The 26,230-nt window shown below is 29.1% G+C and overlaps 1 protein-coding gene across 2 annotated transcripts in view; it reads left to right on the top strand.

Moving 5' to 3' along the window:
• The window catches only part of LOC101239699 (E3 ubiquitin-protein ligase RNF180), a 29,433-nt gene extending 4,068 nt beyond the window's left edge, over positions 1-25,365 (top strand). Inside the window, exons 2-8 of one of the 2 annotated variants that reach the window (XM_065816312.1) lie at positions 5,508-5,721; positions 8,097-8,850; positions 9,108-9,222; positions 20,522-20,711; positions 23,789-23,831; positions 23,918-24,019; positions 24,684-25,365. In XM_065816312.1, coding sequence (XP_065672384.1) covers positions 5,508-5,721; positions 8,097-8,850; positions 9,108-9,222; positions 20,522-20,711; positions 23,789-23,831; positions 23,918-24,019; positions 24,684-25,065 — 1,800 coding nt within the window. In that variant the 3' untranslated portion in view covers positions 25,066-25,365. The remainder of the gene's footprint in view (positions 1-5,507; positions 5,722-8,096; positions 8,851-9,107; positions 9,223-20,521; positions 20,712-23,788; positions 23,832-23,917; positions 24,020-24,683) is intronic. The other variant, XM_065816313.1, reaches the window with a different exon arrangement.
• Positions 25,366-26,230: the final 865 nt, after the last annotated feature.

Raw genomic sequence — 26,230 nt, 5'->3', positions numbered from 1 at the left:
GATAGTTGATGTAATTCCGGATATTTGAACATTAAGCAAAATGTTCCTATTATTAGGTGTGTATCTCAAAATAAAGAAACAAGGGAATTTTAAGTAAATAAGTGTTTCATAGACTTTTTGAATTTTAACTGAAAAACAGGAGAAAAAATAACAGAAGAAATATTTGCCACTCTAGAAAGACACATCATACCTCTCCTAGATTGTTGTTCACAGCTTACGACAATGGTTCAAATATGTTTGGTAATAACCTTTTTTGAAATTGTAGAAAGATTCTACTGCTTGTTTTTTCACAGTCCTACAAAAGTGTTCTCCTGAACTCTCTTCAATTCTCTAAACTATTTAATAAATGCTTAACTGAGTCTTGTTTTCTTGCCTACTGGAAAATGTTGTTGTTCCAATTTTCAAAATCTCAGGTGAACATTGGTGAGCTGATCTCTCCAATTATTGTCCAGTCTTTCTTATTAGCAAGGTCTTTGAGTCTTTGATCAACATATTTCTCACATCCCATCTAGAGTCAAATAACTCACTGTCAGACAATCAATACAGTTTTCTATTCTCTCACTTTATGTCTGACTTTCTAACTGCTGTGATTTTGTTGTGCATTAGGTGAAGGTGGAAAGATTAGAGCTACTGCTCTTGACATTTCTAAAGGTTTCAACAAAGTTTGAGCTACTGCTTTTCTCCATAAGCTTGTTTCATATGGTATCTGAGAAAGATTTTGAGATTATCAAATCCTTTCTTTCTATCTGCTTTATTAAAGTCATCCTTAAAAGCCAACACTCTATTTCATTTCCAGTAACTTCTGGGGTACCTCAAAGCTCTATCCTTGGGCCTGTTTTGTTTCTTATCTACATTAAAGATCTTCCTGACAACCTTGCATCTAAAGTAGCTCTTTTTGCTGATAACTTGACTTTATACTCTTGTCTTGACTAAAAGTCTTCTCTTTTCGATCACTTGGACCAGACACCCAATCTTAAATCTGATCTCACTTCTGTAACAGATTGGGGCTTGTGGTGGCTTGTAAATTTTAACTCCAACAAAACTCAGTTATTTACTGCACGCAACTATTGAAATAATGTCAACATTGCTTTATTAATGAATGGTAACCCTCTCACTGAGTCCTCTTCTTGACTTCTTGGATTATCATTTACTACTGACCTCTTATGGAAACCATAAATTCAATCAATTGCTAAATTAGCATCCACTAAGGTTGCTTCTCTTTATTGTGCTTGCCATCTTCTCTCTCCTGATTCCATTCTCTTGATTCAAATCTCTTATTCGTCCCAGTATGGAATATTGTTGTTATATTTTGGGCTGGTTCTTCTAATAATGCTCTTTCTCATCTAGACAAGATCCAAAAACACATTGTAAACATAGTTGGACCCACTTTATCTGCTAAGCTTGAGCCTCTTTCCCATCGTCATTAATTTGCATCTCTTTGACTTCTCTACAAATACTATCATGGACGCTGCTCAAAGGAGCTATCATCTCTAGTTCCATCAACTAAAACTCATACTCCTATGACTCAACATTCAGCAAAGTCTCATTCTTTTACTGTATCTGTCCCTGCATGCTCTAAAAGCTTTTATTCGTTTTTTTTTACTCTTCCCCATCTTCATGTTTTCATGTCTCCATGTTTTATGTTTTCCTGACTCATACAACCTTCAACTTTTCAAGTCAACCATTTCCTTGCTCTATAACCTTTTTCTAGTTACTCCTATCTTAATAGTGGTTGCTTTAAACCTTGTTGGGAGTGAATCAGAATTAAAAAAAAGTGATAATAAAGCACATACCGTTGAAACAAGGTGGAGTGAAAGAATTCAAGCTATTCGACCGATTTTTAAACATTATTCTGGCGTACTCACTGTGTTAGATGATATTCCTAAGGTAGCTGTTCAGAACTAACACCTTCAGCACAAAATATAGCTAAAGGCTAATTTGCTCCCTTTATCTTGCTTTCCTGATTCATATAATGTGCAATTTTTTAAGTTGTCTGTTAATTGTTATCTTGTAAACGCGTTAATTGTTATCTTGTAAATCTTATTATTTTGTAATGTCTGTTAATTGTTATCATATAAACTTCGACTTTTCTCTTTCAGTAACTTCTAACTCTAAAAGTAATTGCTTACTATCTTCTTGGAAGTAAAGATGTTAAAAAAAAAAAAAAAAAAAAACCTGAAGTTACAGAAAATGAAAAAGAGTACTGTCTGTTGAGCATAACTTTTATAGCCTAAGATATGGAGATGTGAATTAGATAGATGTGGAGAGGTTAGGGCTATTGCCCTAACCTATCCACATTTATCTAATTCGCAATAAAATCTATCGGTTATTAACGTTAAATCAGCAGTAGAACAAGCAGATTTAATAGGATGGTAGCTAGGTAAGTCAGATTAATCTTCAGAACTTTTGAAAATAGGGATAATGATGCTTTCCAGAGGATTTTCCTGTTACTGCTTGTTCTTCCCATATTAATGAAAACAGACCAAAGAAGTTACTCAAGCCTTTGTATTCAACCCAAAGACAATTTGAACTTCAAAAAATATGTTTTTGCAGGTGATGATATTGATTTGTCACAATATCTTGCAAATAATTATCATAGCCTTGCTTTCAAGCAGGCTGGAAAACAAGACCATGATAAGCACTTGTTAAATAGTTTTGAAAGTATAGGCGACGGCTCAGGAGAACACTTTTGAAAAACTGTAATAAGTATGTTGTCCAGACCACAAGCTATATAGAGTCGAAACACGAAATCAATTTAGATACAGAAGTTGGAGTGATACACATTTCAAGTGATGGAGCAACCTGTTTGACAGCTATATCAGGTAGGATATGATCAGTGGAATCAAGAGATGATATTGATGAGAAGTTCTTGGCAAACAATTCAGCTTTGTCTTTAGGTGAAGTAACAAAATCTGAACTATGCAAGACAGGTGGAATAACAGATTTGTCCTTATTATAGACACTATTAAAGTTTCTCCAGAATTCTCGGGATCCTAATTTTTGAGATGAAATACGCGTTTTCCTGACCTGAGAATAGCGAATTTGTTGTAAAACAACCTTTTTACAATGGTTTCTAGAAATAGTAAACAGATGTCTGTTTTCTAGACAATTGTTTTGGCGATAGATATGGAAGTAATGGTTACAATTAGAAATTGCAGCAGCACAATTAGAGGAAAACCATAGAGAAGAGTGAGGCTTGACTTGGAATTGTTAATAGGGAATATAAGATTCCATTTCAGTCTGAATCCAAGAAGTTACATAAGAAACACATTTGTCAGCAGGAAGGCGAAAGATTTCTACCAAAGGCCCATCATGAAGAAAATCATGGTACTTGTTCCAGTATGCTTTAAGGTAGTTGTAAGAGATAAAATAGATAAGAGGTAGGTTAATAGGGGGATTCTGATGACAAAGGTTTGAATCAAGAATGAGATAATAGTTATAGAATTCAGAAAGAAAGTATTAGTCAAGTAGAGAAGCTAAATGATTCTGATTGTTTGGAAAATAAGTTGGAAAGTTAACTATTTGTGTTAGAGATTAAGAAAAAAAAAAGTTGTTAATCTTAATGCCTGCAGAATCACTGACACTAGAGCCAAGCCATTCAGTTGGATTAGCATTAAAGTCGCCAACAGCAACAATATTAACTGAAGGATAAAAAGAAAAGACTTAATCAATTTGATCAGAAGTAACATCAAAAAGAGTGCAGTCTTGAGAAAAAGAAAAGTGATATAAAACAAAGAGAAAGATGATAGAGTGGTGCTAAATGAAAGCAGATAAAACAATAGCATGTGTATTCAAACCTAGTTTCTTGACAAATGGGTGAATTTTTATGAATTTATATGCCCAGGCGAAGCATGTGACTATTAGAGTCTTTACAAATCAAAGGAAGATAACCATCAACATTAAGATCAAAAGGTGAGACAGCTGAACTCAAATTTGTCTCACAAAGAGCAAGTAGGTCTGGTGAACTTTGCAAGAGATAAGACTCAACAGAAAAAAAGTTACATTGAAGACCATGAATATTAGTGAATCCTAGTTTTAGAGAACTTGATAATGACAATGGCTTTTTGGGTTTTACCATAGACATGCCTTTACCAAAGACATGTCTATAAAGTAAGTTTCAGTGACTCTGATCAACATTATTTTTATCACAAAATACTTCAAACTTTTTCATTTTGTTATCAAGTGAAATAGCTTAGATAAAAGCAGTTAAGTTCAGCATCTCTTATCTTTCTTAATGATTTAGTTTTGCTGTTTTTTATATCTGATCACTTAGTTTTCACAGGTTTCCATTAAAAGGATGAACCATCTGGGTCTGGGCCATTGAGTTTTTATTTTTTCTGGGCCATTGAGTAAATGTTTTAAAAGACTAATTTCTTTCTATGCGGTGCTAACAGAAGTTTGTTTCTGACCTCAATGAGAAGTAGGCCAGGTTTGTCTGGGCTCTTTGTCTTAAATCGTTTTTCGTTTTTAATAACTGTACTTTGGCTGTTTCCATGAGAATGTTTGTGATACTCAGCTTGTCATGCTCAACTTTCTAAACCATAGTCTCTTTCTTTGATTCTTTACATCATAATATAGTATAAGATTATGTTATTCCCTCTACTCTTGATTGTCTGTTGAGCAACAGTTTCTAAATAGCTAGCTACTCAGTTAGCTTTTTTTTTTTGCTTAGTTAAAAAATCTAGTTACTTATCCAAAACAAACATATTTTTTTATTATTATCTTGAGACTTGCTTGTGTGCTTCAACTCTTTGTCTGGCAGCTGTTACTGCTTCTTTGAACACAATAAATTCAGTATTATTAGACAACATCTTTAACAATCTTAAGTCCGCCATTTTCAATGATGGTTTCAAATGTGTTTTTGATTTGATATAAGATTTACATAAATTTTATTTGATTTACTTCTTTTAAATGCTGAAATAAATGCCTAATTAATCTCTGAGAAATTGATTATCTTATTTTAATTTTTATTTATATTCAATTTATACTATGGATTCTGTTGACAAAATAGTTTAGTAATGACAAAAAAGTTTAAAGTAATGAAAATAAAAATAAATAAACAAAGGTATTGAGAGAGCAATTTTTCATAAATTTTCATTAGAAATCCTAATTCCAGGATAAACAAAAACAGTCATAAAAAGCCAACTTCTCCTGTCTCTTATATAAATACTTTATACCAACAATAACAAGAAATATTAGAATAAACAAAAACAGTCATAAAAAGCCAACTTCTCCTGTCTCTTATATAAATACTTTATACCAACAATAACAAGAAATATTAGTAACTATTTGTTTTTTGTAATCATTACTATTGATTGTTGCAGGATGTTGTTTAGCTTATTAATGGTTTTAATTTTTATCACAACATGTTACTACCAGTGTGGTTAGGATGAAAAAAAATTTTTTTTTCAATATAATTTTAAAGTAGTTTTTAAATTTTTGTTACTAAATTTCCAAAATATGTTTTAATTTAAAAAAATAAAGTACTTTTTATTATTTTCTTTTAGGCTGGATGGACCAAAGGTAAGCTTTATTGCCCAAATTGTAAAGCTCGAATTGGATCTTTTGATTTTATAAATATAATACCATGTGAATGCGGAGCTGAAACTATTCCAGCTATATACTGCGTAAAAAGCAAGGTGGACCATAAAAAATCAAAGATGCCTGTGATTGATTCTCTTACTTCAAATAATTTTGATATCATGGATAATAAAAATAAAGGTATATTAGAAATTGACATCAATAACTTGCAATGATTTTCAAGTAAATTTTTCACTCACAGAGAACTTAAACATTTTTGAAATAGTTTTAAAAAAGATGACTCTGTAAGTTATAACAACTTTTCTATTGAAGAATAACGTTTTCTAAAACTTTTTTTGAGTTATGAAATCTTGTATTTGCAAGAAGATTTATATGAAGAAATAAATTTTAAATGATTTGTTGATGGGTTTTTTTTTATAGATAACTAAGTGCTTGAATTAGCGAATTAACTAAGTACTTGAATTGAATTAACTTGAATTAACGAATATTGTAGAAATAAACAATTTTAATCCATAAAGTTTTATCTTTCTTGATCTGTTTTTTTTATGTGGTCTTATTAATCACAGCGCCTCCAAATAATGTTTACATGATAGAAACCTTATTTGTGTGCAAATAATGTTTTAATACTTTAATTTTTCATCCCGTAGATATAATAGTGTTGTGCTGTGGATGTAATAGTGGACTAAATTTGATGCGTGGCTGACAGGGTTGCGGATTCAATTCCTCCTCAGAGAGTTTTTTTATAATTTCAATGTTTTTACATTGGTTATGATAAAAAAAAATGTTGGCATTATATTGCAGTTTTTACATTCCTATTATCGTAAATCAATATTGGGTATATATATCAAAATGTTGACATTTTATTTTGGTGCAACATTGTTAATAATATTTTGCTAATATTGAGATAAATATTGTATCAATATTGCACTATCAGTTTGTTTTATACTTTTTAGCAAATATTCATCTATTGAAGGGCTAACTCAGTTAATAATGTTGTTAAAAAGCAAAATTAAAACTACTTAGTTATGTTCTAAACTCTCTCTCTCTCATATATATATATATATATCAACCCTCGGAATTAGGAAGAATGAGGTCGGAAATAAGTTGCCGACCTCAAACTGTTAGAGGTCGGCATTAAATTGGCAAAAAAATTTGTCACAAAGAGGTTACCATAAAATATAGAAACAAGATCGGGAAGAAATTGCCAACCTTAAACACTTTTAGGTCGGCATTACCAAATGCCGACCCTAATGCTGAGGATTGATATATATACGGCATTAGGATCGGCATTTGGCAATGCTGACCTAAAAGTGTTTGAGGTCGGCAAGAAATTGCAGACCTTGTTTCGATGTTTTATGGAAACCTTTTTGTGTAAAATTTTTTTAATATTTTTTTATATATGTATATATTATATATATATATATATGTTATATTTTTAATATTTTTATATATATATATATTTTATATATATATATATATATATATATATATATATATATATATATATATATGTATATATATATATATTTATATATATATATATATATATATATATATATATAGATATATATATATTTTTTTTTTTTTTTTTTTTGTTATTTAACAACCCCAAGGCCCAGAAGGCCACTACAGATGAGGAGGCTACTTAATTGTGGTTATAACCCTCTCTCAACTCTATAACTCCGAAACACGAACCTTGACGAACAAGGCCGCTGCGCGGAGAAACAAGTTGAGCGCGGTACTACCAGGGACGTGGTGGGGATCGAACTCGGAACCTCTCGCTTATGAAGCGAGCGCACTACCACTACACCACTACCGCATATAATATATATATATATATATATATATATATGTATATAGATATAGATATAGATATGTATAGATATATATATATATATATATATATATATATATATATATATATATATATATATATATATATATATATATATATATATATATATATATATATATATATATATATATATATATATATATATATATATATAGGTATAGTTAGATAGATATCAGTATAGATATAGATAATCATAACTGGATAAACTGGATCCAAAAACATAAACTGGATCCAGCACATTTCTAACTTGTATATTATACAATATATTCATGAGTGTTTCCAAAAGACCTCTCATTCACTTTTTGTTCCTTGTGTTTAGGAACTCTTAAAATATTGAAAGACCTGGTCTTCATTAGGAAAAATACAGCAGGATTTAAAGTTTTGAAATTTTTTAATTTGTCCCTTGCTGTTATTTTATACACTTCAGGTTTAAACATGATCTAAATGTCCAGACCATTTTTCCTAGTAGTAGTGTCCTTAAGTTTTTCAACATTTTTGTGGTTCTTGTACACCAAAGACAAAGAATCAATATTGATTTAGGTACTTAAAAAAACTTGAGTCTTTTTATCTTATCTCTAAACATACTTATAATAGCATGTGATACATTTTTATTCTTGTATTAGTATTTAACTTGATATTATTTATAAATAAAAATATAAAAAATAACTTTTATATTTTTTTACACCTTTGTCATCATTAGGGTTAGAAATTCAACCTCAAGAAATAAGCATGCAACACAATTCAATACTAAGATTAAATGATGATCTTGTTTTTAACCAGTCCCAAACATTTGAACAACTCGAACTAATAGATATGAAAACAGTCAAACATAAAACCTGTACAAACACTAATGACTTAACTGAAAGTGGTGAATGTGAAACTAGTCTTGTAGAACTTTTATCATTTGAGAAAGAAAATTTTTTTGTCTCTAGTTTCCAGCAAGAGAATGATAGTTTTTCTTTTGTTTGTAGTAAAGATTTTTCATCGAATTTTTGTAAAAAAAATGATCATAACAAAATTGACATTTCTGAAGATATTACATTATTTCATCAAACACCAGAGCAGTTTTTATGTCAAACTTCACACCATGAGCTGCTTGATAAAGCTCCAAGCAATCGATCAAAGCGTGTAATACATTGCAAATGTCATAGTAAAAAATATATAAACTCTTATTTAACAAAAAGATCAAAGAAAAAAAATAGAAAAAAATACACAGAAGATGAGTTTGTTAATATTTCATACAATTCTACTTCAACTAGTAATTTAGTTACAGACGATTTTTCACGATTGGTTTGTTCAAACTGCCTTCAAGTTTTAGGAGATGAGCCTACAAAAAGTATAAGCAAAGAAATTTCAGGCATAATTGATTGGGTTGATGTTGACAACAGTCAGAAATGTGGTGATTCTTTTTCATCTACAAGTAAAACATATAATATATATCAACCAATTGACTTGTAAGTTTCTAAAATTGAACTTTTCAAAAACAAATGGTTTTTTTTGTGTTTTTACTTTTGCAATATGATTTTATTCATATTACGATTTTATGGATTGGTTTAAACTAAAAAATTTAAACTTTTTTAATTTAATTTTTTATTAAAATACAGTTTTTGATTTCTATTAATATTTATTTTTTAATTAGTATTTTTACTAGTTTACAGAATTTGTTTTTTATATTTTATATTTGTTTGTTTTCTAACTTTGATATATTTAGTAAAGAAGTTTCTGTTTTTGAAAATGTCGATCAAGTTTGCAATGACAAAACTGTGTTACATCATGAGAGAAATGGTATTGAGGTTGGATTACATCATGAAAGGAATGATAAAAAGGTTTAAACAAGTTTATTTTATTAATAATATTTAAAAGATATCTAGGTCTGCTTTTATGTTTTGGCCAGTTGAAATAATGAAGTTTTATGAAATAAAGGACTGATGTAGCAGGCAGGTCTTATGTAGCAAAGAAATATTTATTTTATACTCTTTCCCTGTTAATTTCCATTTTCACTCATTTATTCTCAGCATTGTTTGGCTTTTATATTCTTAATTTCTATATTCCATTTTATTTGTTTTTTATGCAAATGTTTTTATTAATTCAGTTCCTACAATTGTTATGGTGTATGGTGGACTACAATACGAGTTACTTTTAAATCTTTGTTTGGTATTGATTAATATAACATTGTTTGGTATTGATTAGCATAACATCTTATAGACACTTATATATTATATATGGTATTAGGGTTTTGTAAAGTTATAATATCAATATGAAATGACTTTTATAAAGTTTAAATTATTTTAATCAAATAGTAAAATTGAGTGACCCATAAAACAGGTAACTGCTAGTAATTTACAATTAACAACTTTAGTTAAATTAATAGAAATCATTTTAAAAATCAAGCAATGTTTGTGACTTTTTAAATTAGTTTCTTGAATGTTTTTTTTTAAAAAGCCAATATCTATTTACAATAATAGATATCAATTTAATAAAATAAGTTGATAAAATGCAATAAAACCTGTAATTTATATGTTTGACAAAACAAAAAAGATCAAAAGTTTTCCCTTGCAGAGTCTTAATTTAAATAAATATTCAAAATAGCCCATTAATATAAGTATATAAGTTAATATAAGTTTTTCATAATATAAGTTTTTATTTTATGAAAGTAGTGTTATGATTTGGTTCTTTTACTTTAGAATTTTATTGTTTATAGTTCTATTAAATAATATATAAAAAATATTAAGAAAATCTGAAAATAATATTTATATATTTTATTGTCTAAACATTACAAATAATTTGAAGTAGAAGTTTAACGATTTTTTACATGAGCTCAATGATGTAGATTTAGTTATGAAAATAGTGTTTATAAAATATGTTTAACAAATGAAAAGGTATTATACAAGATTAATTACATCAAACTAAAATCTAGTTTGCCGGGGGTGCGACCTTAATTTTAGTTTATCTTTATCATTCAACCATATTTTTATTTGTCTTTCTTATTTAATTTTTAATTTTTTTTATTTATTTTCTCTTATTTGTATTTTTAGTTATATCTATAAAAAGTTTAAAATTTTGTTATTATAAATCATTCAGCTCTTGGAATTAGGATCTGCATTCCCCAATGCTGACCTGACAGTGTCTGAGGTCTACAACTTTTGCTAACCTTGTTTTTGTTGTTATTAATATTTTTTTATTTGCCAACCTTGTTTTTATGTTGTTGTGGTTATTATTGCTTGTCTTAAACAAAACTTTATTTGTTAAGCTCAAAATAAACTCATAATAAAACTAGAGCAAACAAGGCATTAATTTTCATTTCAAAGTCTTGTACAAGTTGTCATTTACAAGTAGCTATTTTTAGCAATAATCTAATTTAAAATAATTTTAATATTAATTTTTGATTATCAATTAGCACTGATGTCACTGCTGCACTGCGGATATTACAATATTTTTTTGAAGACATTTAATTAAATAACACTTTTGGAATTCAAATTAAAAAAAAAAAAAAAATTTTAAAGTGTTTATAATTTTATTTGTATTAATTATTGTTTGTTAATAATTATATAATTGTTATTTTTATTATTATTATTATTATTATTTTAAATGAAATGAATAGGTACTTGAATGTGTACATACACTGACAGATCTGTAATTCCAGTTTGTGCAGTGCTGCCGATAATTTTTATTTTTTTTTTACTTTGAATTATTTTCTCCAGATTTAGTTCATGTTTATTACACAAACCCTTGATACTATCTAAAAAAGGTTGTGGGGCTGTTTTGTTTTCCGGCTGCGATTTAATAATATCAAATGTAATTTTATTGTTCATCAGGCGAATAAACAAGTTGAGCTTGTTTTGTTGTATAGTTATTGATATATCTTCAATAAAGAATAACGGATGAATATAATTTTTGATATGTTTTGAAATGTTGAGGAGTGACTTGAGTGCGTTTCTTCTAACTATATCAAGCTTTTGCATTAATACTTTTTTATGTTCACAAAGCTCAAGACCATATGTTAGTTTTGGGACAGCCAAAGTTTTATATAGCTGGACAATAGAGTTTGGGTGAGCAAAACGGATTCCTGATTGAATTAAAGTTTGCATTACTGCCCGGAAATTAGATATTCGGTGATCAATGTTTAAACTATTAAGTGAGGCAAAAGGTGAACTTTTTGTATCCCATGTAAAACCTGGGTGACTAAGTTTATCACGAAGTTTTATTTTTTGGTGGTTGAGAGTTATTGTGCAGTTTTTAATTTGCTTTTTTCTGGTGAGCAAGAACTCAGTTTTGTCAGCATTCAATTTTATACAGTTTTTGTGTGTGTACATATTACAGGTATTAAGAAGCTTTTGTAGGCCAGGGTGGAGCTAAGGAGTATAATGTCATCAGCATATGCTACAAAACCCGTAGAGTTTCCATTGATTGATGTACCTATGATGCTTTCATTTTGTAAGGTATCTAGTCGGTTTTCAGTGTAAATGTTATACAAATAAGGCGAGAGAGTAGATCCCTGTCGCACTCCTTCCGTTAAATAGAATGGATATGATTTGCAACCTAGATAAGAAACAGAAGCACTACTTTCATAGTATAATGAAAGTAGTGCATGTAAATTACATTTGAAAATAATCTAATGAAAAAATATTGTGATTTCATTAATTTTATGTCTTACTTAGTTAGATTTAATTAATTGTTAAATTTTTCACTTGTAAAAGATAAATTTAAAGAAATCAATTTTTTCATCAAAATATTTTCAAATGTGGATAACATTTTCTAATTTTCTTCACCATTATCTTCAGTAATGTTCTCCATACAAGTTATTATATATAATATGACCATTTAAACTATTAAATATAAAAACTGCAAGGCGCAGACCTGTACATCAACTTATATAGTTGCAAATGGAGTATATGTTTTCTAACTAATTTTAATAGGGGTAAGTGCAGTGGAGAGTAGATACATTGACAAAGTGATTTTTACTTTTAAAAAATTGCCTGATGCCCACCATTAATGGTTTAAGGTCAGCAGTTTATTTCCAAACTTATTTTTCCTAATTTTGAGAGCTGTTTCTTAGTTAATAAAGCATAAAAAATTTAATTTAAAGTTTAATTATAAAGTGAATGTTTGATATAAAAAAATATATATATACTTTCTAACAATATTGTATAATAAAAATATTATTTACTTAAAACAATTTTGTGTTGATAATAATAATATTAAACTTAATTATTACTGAAAACTTTGGACACTTTATTCAATGTTTTTAATGTTTTTATTTCTTCATGTATTGTTATAATGTATAGATTGCTGTTAATTTAAGAAATTAGGTTCTGTACCAGGGGCAGATCCAGACCATCTAGTAAGGGATGGAAAGACAATTTTTAGGGTTTTTTTTTGATTTGGTGGATCAAGGCCATCTAGTAAGGAAGGAGGCAGTTTTTTTGGTTTAATGATTTGTGTGCAGGTAAACCCACAAATAAAACTTTTTTTAGAATATTGGTCTTACACTGTCTTATACTATTGTCTTAACTATGAAATCTAAATCATCTATTAATATACAGTTTTAATAAAATTTTATATCACTTTTTAACAGTCTCTTCAATTTACTTCTGTTTTCAAACATATTAAAATATCTAAAGGGGATGGAGAGCCCACCTCCTTTTGGATCTGCCCTTTTTCTGTACCCAGATTTATTTGTTTAAGCATAGCTTTTGATTTTTTTTTTTAATTATGTGGCTATCTAATGTTGCCCTATTGAAGGAACAAATTAACAGTTTAATGTATTTTAATGTATAAAATTAATCTATATTAATATTAGCGCTACCTTGAAAAAAAAAAAAAATTTAAATGGTTTGTTTGGGAAAAATTTTATGCGTTTGCATATCTACAAAACAAGTCTAGGCAATTGGGATACTTCATTCCTTGCTTAGTTATTACTTTCCTAATTTCAGGATCATTGTTCAAGTTAGATGTGTCATAGTTATACTTGGTGGAATATCCTTTAGTTCTACTGAAAGGTTTAGTATATGCTGTTCAACTATTTCAGGTGAAACTGAAATAGTTGAACAGCATCTTTTTAAGAAAGACATTGCACTTCAATTCTTGTGTAATTATTTTTGAACATAACAATTTTTACTCCAAGTTTGTCAAAAAAAAATTTTACAATTGTCCTAAGATCAATAGTGTCCAATGGAAATCCCCATTTAGAGCAAGTTGTGATATATTTAATAAATATCATCTCTGTATCTAATTGGAAGTGACCATGGCCCCGCCCCAGCTAAAAATGAGACAAAATTTAGACAAGATTTAACAGGGGTTGATAGCCAGGGCTAGAAAAAATTATAATACTTTATATATTATAATTCTATACTTACATTTACTATTTATTAAATACTGCCATATATTTATATATTTTTAAACTCTTATTTACTTCCAAAATGGTTGCAAGCAACCACTTTTAAGTTAAGAGTTACTTTAAAATAGTGGATAAGGTTAATAAAGCTAGGAAATGTTTAACTGAAAACTTAAAAAGTTGTAGGTTGTATAAAAAAAGGAAAATATGAAGATGGGTAAGAGTTATTAGGCTTTTTTGATGTGCAAAGACAAAAACTGGATTAATAAAAGTTTTTATAGCATGAAGGGACAGATGAGTAAAAACTTGTTGAATAAGAAGCCAAGCTAGAATGAGTTTTGTTTTGTTGTAATAGAGATAATGGCTCGTTTGAGCATTGACCATGATCATAATTGTAGAAAAAAGAAAGAAATGCAACCTTATAACATTGGGAGAGTGGCTCAAGCTAGGTAAATAAAACAGGTCTAATTACATTTACAATGTGCTTTTAGTCTTCGTCTGAGAGTAAGAGGGTTGTTATTCATCAATATAGGAATGTTATAGGCTGTTACAGAAGAGAGATCAGATTAAAAATTGGCTGCTTGTTCTAAGCAATCAAAAAGTGAAGACTTTTTGTCAAGACAAGAGTATAAAGTTAAGGTGTCAGCAAATAGAGCCACTTTAGATGAAAAATGTTCATGAAGATCGTTATTGTAGATAAGAAACAATACAGGAGCAAATATAGAACTTTATGGTACCCTTTAAGTTACTCAAAATGAAGAAGAGTGAAGGCCTTCAAGAATAACTTAATATTGCAGTTAGAAAGAAATGATTTAATTATCTCAAAAAGACTAATCCTGGGATAGTTAAAGAGGTCAAAGTATTTTCTAGAGTTTTTAAAAATTGGAACCACTTACTTAGCACTTTTTAATAGTTTAGCAAAAATTGAAGAGAGTTTTGGAGAACACTTTTTACTAAGATTAAAATCTTTTCTGAAACACAAACTGTAGAAGTAATTGAGAATTAAGTTTAGCATTGGAGTGATTTGGATGTTTAACAATGAATTAATCTGTTTAATTGGTATGACAAGAAGTATATGGCCATTAGATTCAAGAGTCAAGTTAGAAAAAGTTCTTTCCAAATAACTCTGCCCTATTCTAGGGAGAAGTAAAAAAATCAGTCCCATGAAAAGATGAGCATTTATGCATACATAATATGGATATAAACATATAAGTTTGCTTTTTATTTAGACGCTGGTATACAATATCTTTACATATTTATATATGACTTTAGAATTTATATATATATATATATATTTTTGTAATTCACCTCCCCAAGGCCAAAAAGGCCACTACCAATGAGAAAGCTACTTGTGTTGTAACCCTCTCTCAACTCTTTAACTCCAAAACACGAACCTTGACGAACAAGGAAGCTGCATGGAGAAACAAGTTGAGCATGGTACTACCAGGGATGTGGTGGGAATCGAACTCAGAACCTCTCGCCTACGAAACGAGCGCTCTACCACTACAGCATATAGTGTAGTATTTGCCATAAGAGAAGATGATCAGATGGATGTGAGGTGTGACTCTAACAAGACAAGAATTGGAGGCTTAGTAAAAAATGTTGTATCAAACTATATTTGTTTAAGATGATTAAAGTGATAGGTATCAGCATGTAGAGAGGTATCTTCGCTTCCAACAAGGCTGCAAGCAACCACTATTAGAGTTGGAAGTTACTGGAAGACAAAAAATAAAGTTTATAGAGCAAGATAACGATTGACAGACGACTTGAAAGATTGCAAGTAGTATGAATCAGAAAAGCAAGATGAAGAAAGCAAATTCCAAAGAACTGATGTTCGAGGAAAAAAATTGGACAAGTAAGAATTTTCAGAGTACTTAGGAATATTCACAGTAAAAGGATGAGACTCAATAGAATAACAACCAACCAGAGAATGAATTTTAGTAGATGGTACAAGAGGCACAAGCTCTTTAGAGCAGTGCCCATTATAGTATTTATAGAAAAGAGAAAGAGAAGCAACATTATGAGGATGTGGTATTGGTTGGAGGTTGGCTACAAGAGCAGGTCCAACTATGTTTGCAATGCGTTTTTGCACCTTATCTAAAAGAAAAAGGGCATCATCGGAAGATCTGCCCTAGATATGGCAACAGTATTCCATACAGAACAAATTTGAGATTTATAGAGATAGAGAATAGAACCCTGAGTAGGAAAGTGTCGAGCACGATAAAGAGATGCAACCTTAGCAGATGCTAATTTTGCTATCGATTTGATATATGGTTTCCAAGAAAGATAGGAATTAAGAGTTAATCCTAGAAGATGAAGGGTAGATGACTCATCTAGTACATTATCGTTCATAAATATAGGAAGATCTAAATTATTGCTTTTGAAAATTTGGTTTTATCTGAATTAAAGTTCACTAACCACTGTGAGCCCCATGCTGTAGCAGAAGTGAGATCCTTTTTAAGCTCAAATGCCCCCTCCAAGCAATCAGAGAGTGCTGACTTCTTATCAAGACAAGAATAAATGGTAGTATCATCAGCGAACAATGCTACCTCAGATTTAAGAATATCTGGAAGATCGTTAATGTAAATTAAAAAGAGTATAGGGCCAAGGATAGAAACTTGAGAACCCCTGAAGTTACAGGATATGAAAAAGAGTGCTCTCCATTAAGGACAACTTTTATGCTACGATTGGAAAGGAAGGATTCAGTCAGCTTTAAGGTAGTTGTAAGAGGTACGATGATAGGGATATTCTGATGATGAAGAAGAATGAGATAATAGTTTTAGAGAGATCAAACCGTGATCAGAAGGTGAATATGGAGAAACTGAGCACTGACTTGGATCAGAAACAAGACATAAGTCGAGTAGAGAAGGTAAATGATTCTGATTGTCTTGAAAGCAAGTTGGAAAGTGTGCTATTTTGAGTTAGAGATTGAGAAAGGCAAAAGTTGTGGGCTTTAATGTCTGCAGAGTCACTGACACTAGAGCCAACCCATTCAGTGCGATGAGCATTAAAGTCGCCAACAATAATGATATTGGCTAATGGATAAAAAGAGAGGGCTCGGTCAATTTGAAGTAACATCGAAAAGCGCGCCGTCTTGAGATGAAGGATAGCAATATAGAACAAAGAGAAAGTCATTAGAGTGAAGCTGTGCTAAAAAAAAGCACATAAAAGAATAGTCAGTGGATTCAAATCTAGTTTCCAGACAAATGGTTGAATTCTTACGAATGTAACTGCCAAGCATGTGACTATTAGAGTCTTTATGAATTAAAGGAAGACAACCATCAAAACTAAGATTTCAAGATGAGACAGCTGAACTCAAATTAGTCTCACAAAGAGCAAGTAGGTTTGGTGAACTTTGCATTAGATAAGGCTCAACATAAGAAAAGTTACTTTGAAGACCACAAATATTAGTGAATGGTAGGTTTAGAGAACTTAGTGATGCCGATGGTTTTTTGTGTTTTATAGTTTTTGGTACTTTATTCATTTTTAAATTTGCTAAAGAACTTGACTCAAACATAGATAGTACTCAGTACACTATTTAATAGCCCAAGCAATTGCCTCATAACTATTAATAAACTTTAAGTCGTAACAAAGGTCTCCAAATGTAGCCTCGAGAATGCAAATTAAAAGTATGAACAGGACCCCATCCATGCGCAACACGGCACTGTTAGTACCTTCAATATTTTACTGCTGTTGATGGAATCTGCCTCTCTGAGAGCTATCACAAAGTTTGGGAAACCTGACTACCAGCCGGCTTCAGAACCATAAAACTGAGTTTTGGAGCTGTATCCTCATTAGGAGATAATAGAATGAGTTGCCTAGTCATAATAATAAAGACACAAGCAGAACCCATGCATTGAGTCAAGAAGATCCATCATTCAACATCCTAAACTGGAAACAATGTATTAAAAATACATCTGCGCCAGCCTAATAGATGAAGAAGGGGTGCGCGGTGGTTAACAGATAGAATCTGTTTACCCTTTAAGTCTTTGTCTGGGAGGCTTTCTAAAAGACAGTAGCCGATTGTATTTAACATCTGCCCAAGAGGAATATTTTTTCAGAGACACCATTTCTAGCCTTTACTCAACCACGAGCCCCGATGCAGGGGGTGTTTTTCAGTGTTGGCTACTCCTAGCCTTCGCCTAAGAAAGCATATCCTACAAGGCAGCAGGTCATGAAGTAGGTTGTACTGGGTTACATGTTACATGGCTCTGGCCTTGGTCAAATTTCAACTACGTTGCTTCCCAGTGTCCAATGATAAAGTAGTTGGATGACAGTTACTTTTGACAAAGGGCAACTTTAGACAAAAATTAAAGGATTTGTTTAGATACATATAACATCCATATGACGAAACAAATCTAACGTTATTTTTATGCTTGCTAGTGTAGTAGTTAATATAATGGGATATATTATAATAATTAAAAAAATTTGTTATATATTATGTTAAGCATAATCCTAAGTGTAATTTTTATAAAAAAGTGTTTATATGTAAAAATTAGTAAAATACAGTAAAAAATCCTTTGTCTAATGATATAATTTTTTATACTGGCTACAAATAATAACAACAAACTTGAAACATTAAACAAGTTACGTTTTTATTTAATAATAAAAACCTGATCCACAAACAATTTATAGTTTTTTTATTAAAAAAACAACCTTATTTTGATTATAAAAATCTGATTATAAAAATTTATGCCAGAAATCGATAAAAAATTAATAGAAGATAAAGTTGTCCTTTTTATGTGGTTGCACAGGTAGGACAGTTTCCAAAAAGATTTCATGATGTCATGCATCTTTTTTTTCTTTGTATCATCTTTACATAGCAACAAATAACAAACTGCATGTTGTTGTTTTACATAATTGTCCCTCACATTATTGTCCCATTCTTGTCCATACTTGCTTAATTGAAGAGCGTTTTTTCAAAAGGGACAAAAGTCCATTTTTGCCGAAATTGTGGAATCTATAGTATAAATGGCACGATTCTGACTATGATAACATGGATAAAAAGTTATACATCCATTTTATTTTTACTTTTCTTAATAGACCACGTATGAATTTTAAATCGTTACAAAAAAATGAAATCCCTAATAGGATCTTTATTTATCGTGTAACAAGGGCGAGGTGCTCAAAATATTAGGGTTCTAGGAATTTGTGTTATCATTTTTATAAGTCTATCCAAATAAACTTAATTCGCAAGCATTAAATCACAGGAAATATAATTTGTCACAAAAATTATTTTTTTTTTTAAAAAATGTGGACTTATGTCCTTTTTGAAAAACCTCTCACATTTTAAACCGTTATAAGTATATTTAAAAAAAAGAGAAAATTTTAATAGTAAAACTATTTTTATTAAAATCACAATAAACTACTGCTAACAAAAATAAAAAATATTATTTGTTGAAAATTTAAATGGATAATTAATTTTTTTTAGTTTTCTCAAAACATGTAAAATGTGACTTATGTCCCTTTTGAAAAAACGCTCTTCAATTATCCCTGATACACCTATTACTTGCAATCTGAAATGCTATCAAGGAAACTTCATTTTTTATCTTACTTTAACTCTAATTATATATATATATATATATATATATATATATATATATATATATATATATATATATATATATATATATATATATATATATATATATATATATATATATATGTATATATATATATGTATATATATATATATATATATATATGTATATATATATATGTATATATATATATGTATATATATATATGTATATATATGTATATATATGTATATATATATATATATATATATATATATATATATATATATATATATATATATATATATATATATATATATATATATGTGTATATTTATTTGGCTTATTTAAACAATTCAATAAATTAACAGTTTATTGAGTTGTTTAAGTAAACAAAAATTTTAATTTAGTTTTGAAAACAATTAATGAAATTTTAGTTTAAATAATGAAAACAATTCTTTAAATAAATAAAAAAATAAAAAACATTGTTTTTGTCAACTTTTTTAAAATCAACTTAAAAATTCAACTTTTGTTGTCATTTACACTAATATTGTTGTTGTTGTTGTTGTTGTTGTTGTTGTTGTTGTTGTTGTTGTTGTTGTTGTTGTCTAGTCACATTTGACTATTAAAGCTGTAGTCAAAATTGATTGCTTTATAGAATCAAGTTTGCAGAGCTTTGATTCTGTAAATCGATTTCTGTAAAAAGATTTTTGCTAGAACTGGACCTAACATATTTGTGTAAAAAAAGGGTTTTACTCACAATCGGTTTGTCTTTAAAGATTACCACACTTTTTGATGATTGTACATTTCTAAATAAGTGGTAGTAAATGTTTAAAGTTTATGAGAAAGTGTATTCCTTTTTCTTTTAGTGGTGTTTTTATTATTTTTTTTATTGGCTATTTTATAAAGCTTAAGATTAAACTTTTTTTTTTTTTTTGCTATTGTCCCACCACGCTCTTAATGACTTAAAATGCATTAAGCAGATGATTTTGCACTTCAGTCTTATGTCATACATTAGGCTATAATGCATGATTCAGAGTTTATTAACAACTTGATTTTGTGTAGATGAAAGAATTTCAATTAGAAAAAAAAAATTTGAAAGAAAATAGTCTGTTAAAAAACAGAAATTTAACAAAATTAGTAGAATATTTTTTTTTACTTTTTAAGATGGTTTTGTTTTTTATTTAGTTGTAATTAAGAAGGTATTTTATATCTTTATATCTTTTTTTTTTTATCTTTTTTTATTTTATGTTAACTATTTTTTTTTTTTAGAGCCATGAAACAGAAATTCTTGAGGAGCATCAATGTCCAATTTGTTGGGATTTGTTCTATGACCCTTACAAAACAATTTGCAGTCATATATTCTGCAGTCCATGCTTGCGACAGCTTAATAAATCAACTCACAAAAAACCTCTGTGTCCATTATGTAGAAGGCGTATATATTCTGTTACTGCATGTGAAGGTCAGGTTTTGCCTGTTTCTTTCATTTATTTTTTTTTAATGTAAATTATTCTTAAAATTATATTATTACATTATGACTAGTTTTAATATTATAAAGAGATATTTTTTTATATATTATGCTGTTCATACTGACAAAGTGTGATATACAGGAATTACATCTTTTCATACTGAAAAATTTTTGTGAACACTTTTTATATTTATCCACTAATACAATTTTAAACTAAAATAAACTCCAAAAATGATGAAAAAAATGCAAAATAAACTTCATATTTTGCATTTGTTCTATGCAGTGCTATTTATGTAGTTTATAAGTGCCACTAGGTTAAAACTAGTAAAATATAACTTTTATTACAATGAATACTTTGAATAACATAAAATGCAAGCTCTGATAAGTAGGATCAGTGAAAAGACAATTGCCTTATCTAAAATACATGTCTAAGTCATTAAGTACTTAAAGAATAATAAAATGATGATTTAGATGTCATACACTGTTTGTTCCTTACTATCAATTTGTCAAGCCTTTTTAGTAAATATAAATTTAAATATGGAATGAGATTGTGGACACTCTGACATAAAGACTTTTTTTTTGCATTGTGGAATTTTTGTCTCTTTTTTAGATCGCACTTTTTCATTTCAAAGCGCATTTTCTCTATGGATTACATTAGTAACCCTTATCGTTTTTGTGATAATGAAACTATCGGATAATGGTGCAAACTATCAGGTCATAGATATCAAGTTTATACACTTGATATCTATGACCTGATAATGAAGTAAATGGATTTATGATAATGTTCTCTTTATTTTCAATAATCATTTTTTTACCTTTTCAAAAAGTCCTATATGATCCTTTAAGTATTTGAAACAAAAAAATGTCCGATTTGACATCCATTTAATCATGTCATGTATGTTAAAAAATGTTCAAATGCCAAATTTTGTAATTTTTTTATAATTCTCAATTCTTATAAAAAAAGCACAATTTTCAATAAATACCTAAACTTGTTTAGTACAAATACTCAATAATAATATTTTTAACTGTAATCTGAAAATCTAAAATCCAAGTTTTTTCAGATGATAATGATTTAAAACATGTAAAGCAAGCCAAAGCATAAAAAAATATTAACTTGTAATGAATATTTAAAGGGTGTTTTAAATTGTTCATTCTAAACCATAACCTATGATTTTCTGGTGCCTTATCTCTAATAACTCAGATTCTGCTAGCAATATGTTAAAGCTTTTCAGATTGTTTTTGCAGCCCAACTATCTTACCTTATACTCTAGATGATTTTTATTATTCTTATACCTTGACCATTTATGATGAAAATCTTGATGAGCAGTTTCAAGGGATTGTTTAATACAGGAGAATCCATTGTGACTGATGAAATCTTTAATGTGATAGAAGATAGAACACTTGCCTCTGACAGAAGGTAGAACACTTGCATCAGTTCAATACCACATTTGCATCATCAAATACCACATTTTAAAAACTTCAATTTTTGAAAGTCTTAATTTTTATATAAAATAACTTGCAAACTTAAACTTGAGAAAATAATTTTTTTTTAAATGACAAAAATAAATTGCTTAAATGTACAATGTTTTCATAATACAGAAACAACATTTAAAAATTTAGTTTTTATCATATATTTACGTCATTTCAAATACTTTAAAATAATGTTAATATAAATAATATAAAATTTTAATTTTAGAGACAATTTTAAATTATTAGAAAACTTGAGTTAATCATAACATAGCAGCTTAAGCAATAAGCTGTACAGTTTCATAAGTCCTGCTGTTAAGTCTCAGAAGTTTAATTTTTGAGATGAAATTTTGTAACCTGAGAGTAGCAGGCTTTGGCATTAGACAACTTTTTTACAATGGTTTCTAGCAATTGTAAACAGAGGTCTGTTTTCTGGAGAACCATTTTGATGATAGATATGGAAGTAATGGGTTCGATCGGAAATTGATAAAAGATTTCTACCCAACGGCCATCATGAAAAAAATCACAGAAAGAATCCGAGTCAGCTAAAAGGTAGTAGTAAAAGGTAAGTTGATAGGGGGATTCTGATAATGAAGATGAATGAGTTGTTTTAGAGAGATCAGAAGCACCTAAGAGTGAATTTGGAGAAAATGAGCACTGACTAGGATCAGAAATAAGACATAAGTTGAGTAGAGAGAAGTTTGGATTGTTGAGAAACTTTGCAAAGTTGACTGTGTTAGAGAATAAGAGACGCAAAAGTAATAGGCCTTAACACCTGCAGAGTCACTGACACTAGAGCCAAGCCATTCATTCAAACCATTAAAGTCACCAGCAACAACGATATTGGCTGATGGATAAAGAGAGTAATTTGATCAGAAATAACATCAAAAAAGTATTGTCTTGAGAAAAAGGAAAGTCATGTAGAACAAAGAGAAAGGTGATAGAGTGAAGTGGTGCTAAACAAAAACACATAAAACAATAGTCTTCGATTCGAACTTAGTTTCTAGACAAATGGGTGAATTTTTACAAATTAAACGAATTAAAGAAAGATAACCATCAACAGTAAGATCACAAAATGTGACAGCTAAACTCAAATTTGTCTCACAAAGAGCAGGTAGGTCTATTGTACTTTGCAAGAGATATGACTTTACAGAAAAAGAACTACTTCAGAAAAAACTACATACTAGTAAATAATAGATTTAGAGAACTTGGTGATGATGATGGTTTTTTTGTGTTTTCTATTTTTTGGTACTTTAGTCATTTTATCTATCATTTTATCATCTAGTAATTTACTTAGATAAAGTGATTTGCTAATAATAGATGTGGTAAAAACTAAAAAAATTTTATTATTTTTAAGGATAATATTTAAAAAAAGTCATTTTAAAATCAAATTTGATTATACGTTGTCAGCAGAATGCTTGGCATTATCTCTGCATTTAATCTCTTTTTAACTGTTTTCACATTTTTATATTTACCATGGCTTTTAATGTATTGAAACATTTTATTCTAATTTCTGTAATGTTGTAATTGACTAACGTCATTTTCAGTCTTTATGTCTGTTTTAAAATAATTTTGTTATTTATCTAGATTAATTTTGTTTATAGATTTTAAAAATCAGTTGAAGTCTCTATATCCAAATATCTACTTGTAAGTTTTTTTTTATCCTATTTTTATTAGTTTTAATTTACATTTCTGCTTCATTCATTATTTATATTTTTGCATATTAAAAATAGTATGCACTTTTGCTTCCTCGTAACATGCATCTATGCATGGAGTTTAATAACGAAAATCCTGGTTATATGCAGAATCCTGGATTTTTCTGGGCAATCTCTAAGGTTATTAATTCTTTAATTGTTTTTATAGAAAGCCTCAGACAAAAACTGTAGCGGACAGCAAAAAATATTTCTTTTGATCTGCTTCGCAACTCAATCTTATAGGAAGGTGTAGATGTAAACCTGTGTTAGATTGTCTCCTGTCTGGGGTGATGAACACAGGAACTTGACTCTACTCATTAGTCAACTGTTTCATTGTTAGTAACTATGTAACTGTGTGCCCTTTTCGCAACTCTGCACCCTTATTAAACCTGGGTTAGCTCTTCTATTGCGTTGTGTCTTCACATGCTTAAATAGTGAATTATATAAAAAAACATTGTAAAAAGTGATTACCGTTTAAACGCTGATTTTAATATATGGTCAGTTAAGATTTAGATAACAAGTGCTATATTTTATTAAAATGCTGTATTTAATATATTGTATCCATATTATTTATAATTGTTTTTATGAATATTTAATACAAACTGAGAATGACTGATGATCGAAACTTGCAATCGAAACATTTTTCTTTATCATGTTTTTAAGAAAAACCTAAGTTATTAATAGCAAAAATATTGTTTACAACTGGCTGTAACGCTTCTTTTCTTTTTAAATGATTTTATAAATCGCGTGGTTCATCCCAGACAGCGTAAAGATATAAGTTATTAAACATATTTTATGTTTATAGGAAGCGGTCTAAAGTCGAGAATAGGAATAAAAACAATGTGTTTCCTTTACCTTCACCTGCTAACGTAATGTTTGAGGGCAATTTAGCATCGTCTGATACATCACGTATTGTGCATTACTTGTATGTGATCAGGACGTTATTAATGGTCCTTTTTATGTTGGTCTCTTATCTTCTCAATGGAAATCACAGGCAAGAACATAGAAGATTTGCAAGACATTTACGTTACGCTTTTTATTTTGTCTGCTTTTTTGGAATGCTAGGTACAATTGTTATTGCGGGATTGCTATTAACACTGTATGCTTATGATTTTGCAAAGTGTATATTTGGTTTTGTAGTTTTATATTTTGTGTTAACTAAACTTTTAATGCGCTATTTTATTTAATATAGAAGTTTTTTAAGCTTTTTATTACATGTTTTTTCTTTTGTTATTGCGTCGAATATGTAAGACTGATTATGAATATGTAAGCCTTTTTTTAAATACTTTTAACTTCGATATTGATATCTCCTGAATTTTATTTGTTTATGAGGTTAGTTAACTCCCTTTAAAAAGCGTACACTTTGATCTGACCTTTATTTTCATCTCTATTCTCGTGTTTTTCTCTACTTTATAATATATTTTTGTTGCTTATTTTCATTGATTTAAACATAGTTAAATGATATTAAAGATTCCCTCTATCGGGTATTTTTATGCGTTTTTTTTTTTTCGCAAAAATATTTTAATATAACTTCATTTTTTAGTAAAATAAGATGTCAAAGTATTATAGACAGTTTTTTACTTACCATTAAAGTGATGTTTACCATTACCATTTTTACTTACCATTTACCTTTTTACTTACCGTTTACCTTTACCATTACATTTTTACTTACCATTAAAGTGATGTTTTACCATTAAAGTGATGACCATAAAGTGAGTTAGGCTATGACCTATTTTATAACCCATCCAGAATTATTTTTTCGGTTTGAAAAATAAGATTAAGAAAAATAAGATTAGAAATATTTCAAGAGGGAATTTATATATTACTATACAGGGTCCTGCTTACCGCAAATAGATTTTAGGCTAACTTTCTGTCGAAAAAACTATATAATTTTGAATATCTTACTTGTGTAAATCAAAATCGTGATGTAACGTACAAGCTTAGTAACGTAGCTCTTTTCTTCAGTTGGTCTGAAGGAAAGAATTAAACCTTAACAGTTGTAATGCAATATTTTTTATCGCCAAAAATATTTGAATCCTACTTTGGTGATATCTGTCATTAAATACACTACAAGATTCTCAGGGAGCAAATTTGTAGTTCCAAAATATAGCTTCAAAATGAGTTCATACTTAATGAAAATGGCCCATACTCTATCGTAGACCATATCTACGGAAAGCATTTTCAGACATAGCTAATAAAAAAATAACCACTCTAAATCTATTTAAAAAAGAATCTCAACTGTTCTTCTTAGTTATGGATTACGCTATGCTAGAATTTACTAAAAAAATGTTGTCTCACTCTATATAATAAAGTTTATTAATTTTATTTCCTTTCTCTGAGAATGGTATGTGT

This window comes from Hydra vulgaris, chromosome 13 (genome assembly GCF_038396675.1).
Source record: "Hydra vulgaris chromosome 13, alternate assembly HydraT2T_AEP".
NCBI lineage: Eukaryota > Metazoa > Cnidaria > Hydrozoa > Anthoathecata > Hydridae > Hydra > Hydra vulgaris.
Note: the sequence above shows the minus strand (reverse complement) of the source record. Positions and strands in the feature narration are given on the sequence as shown.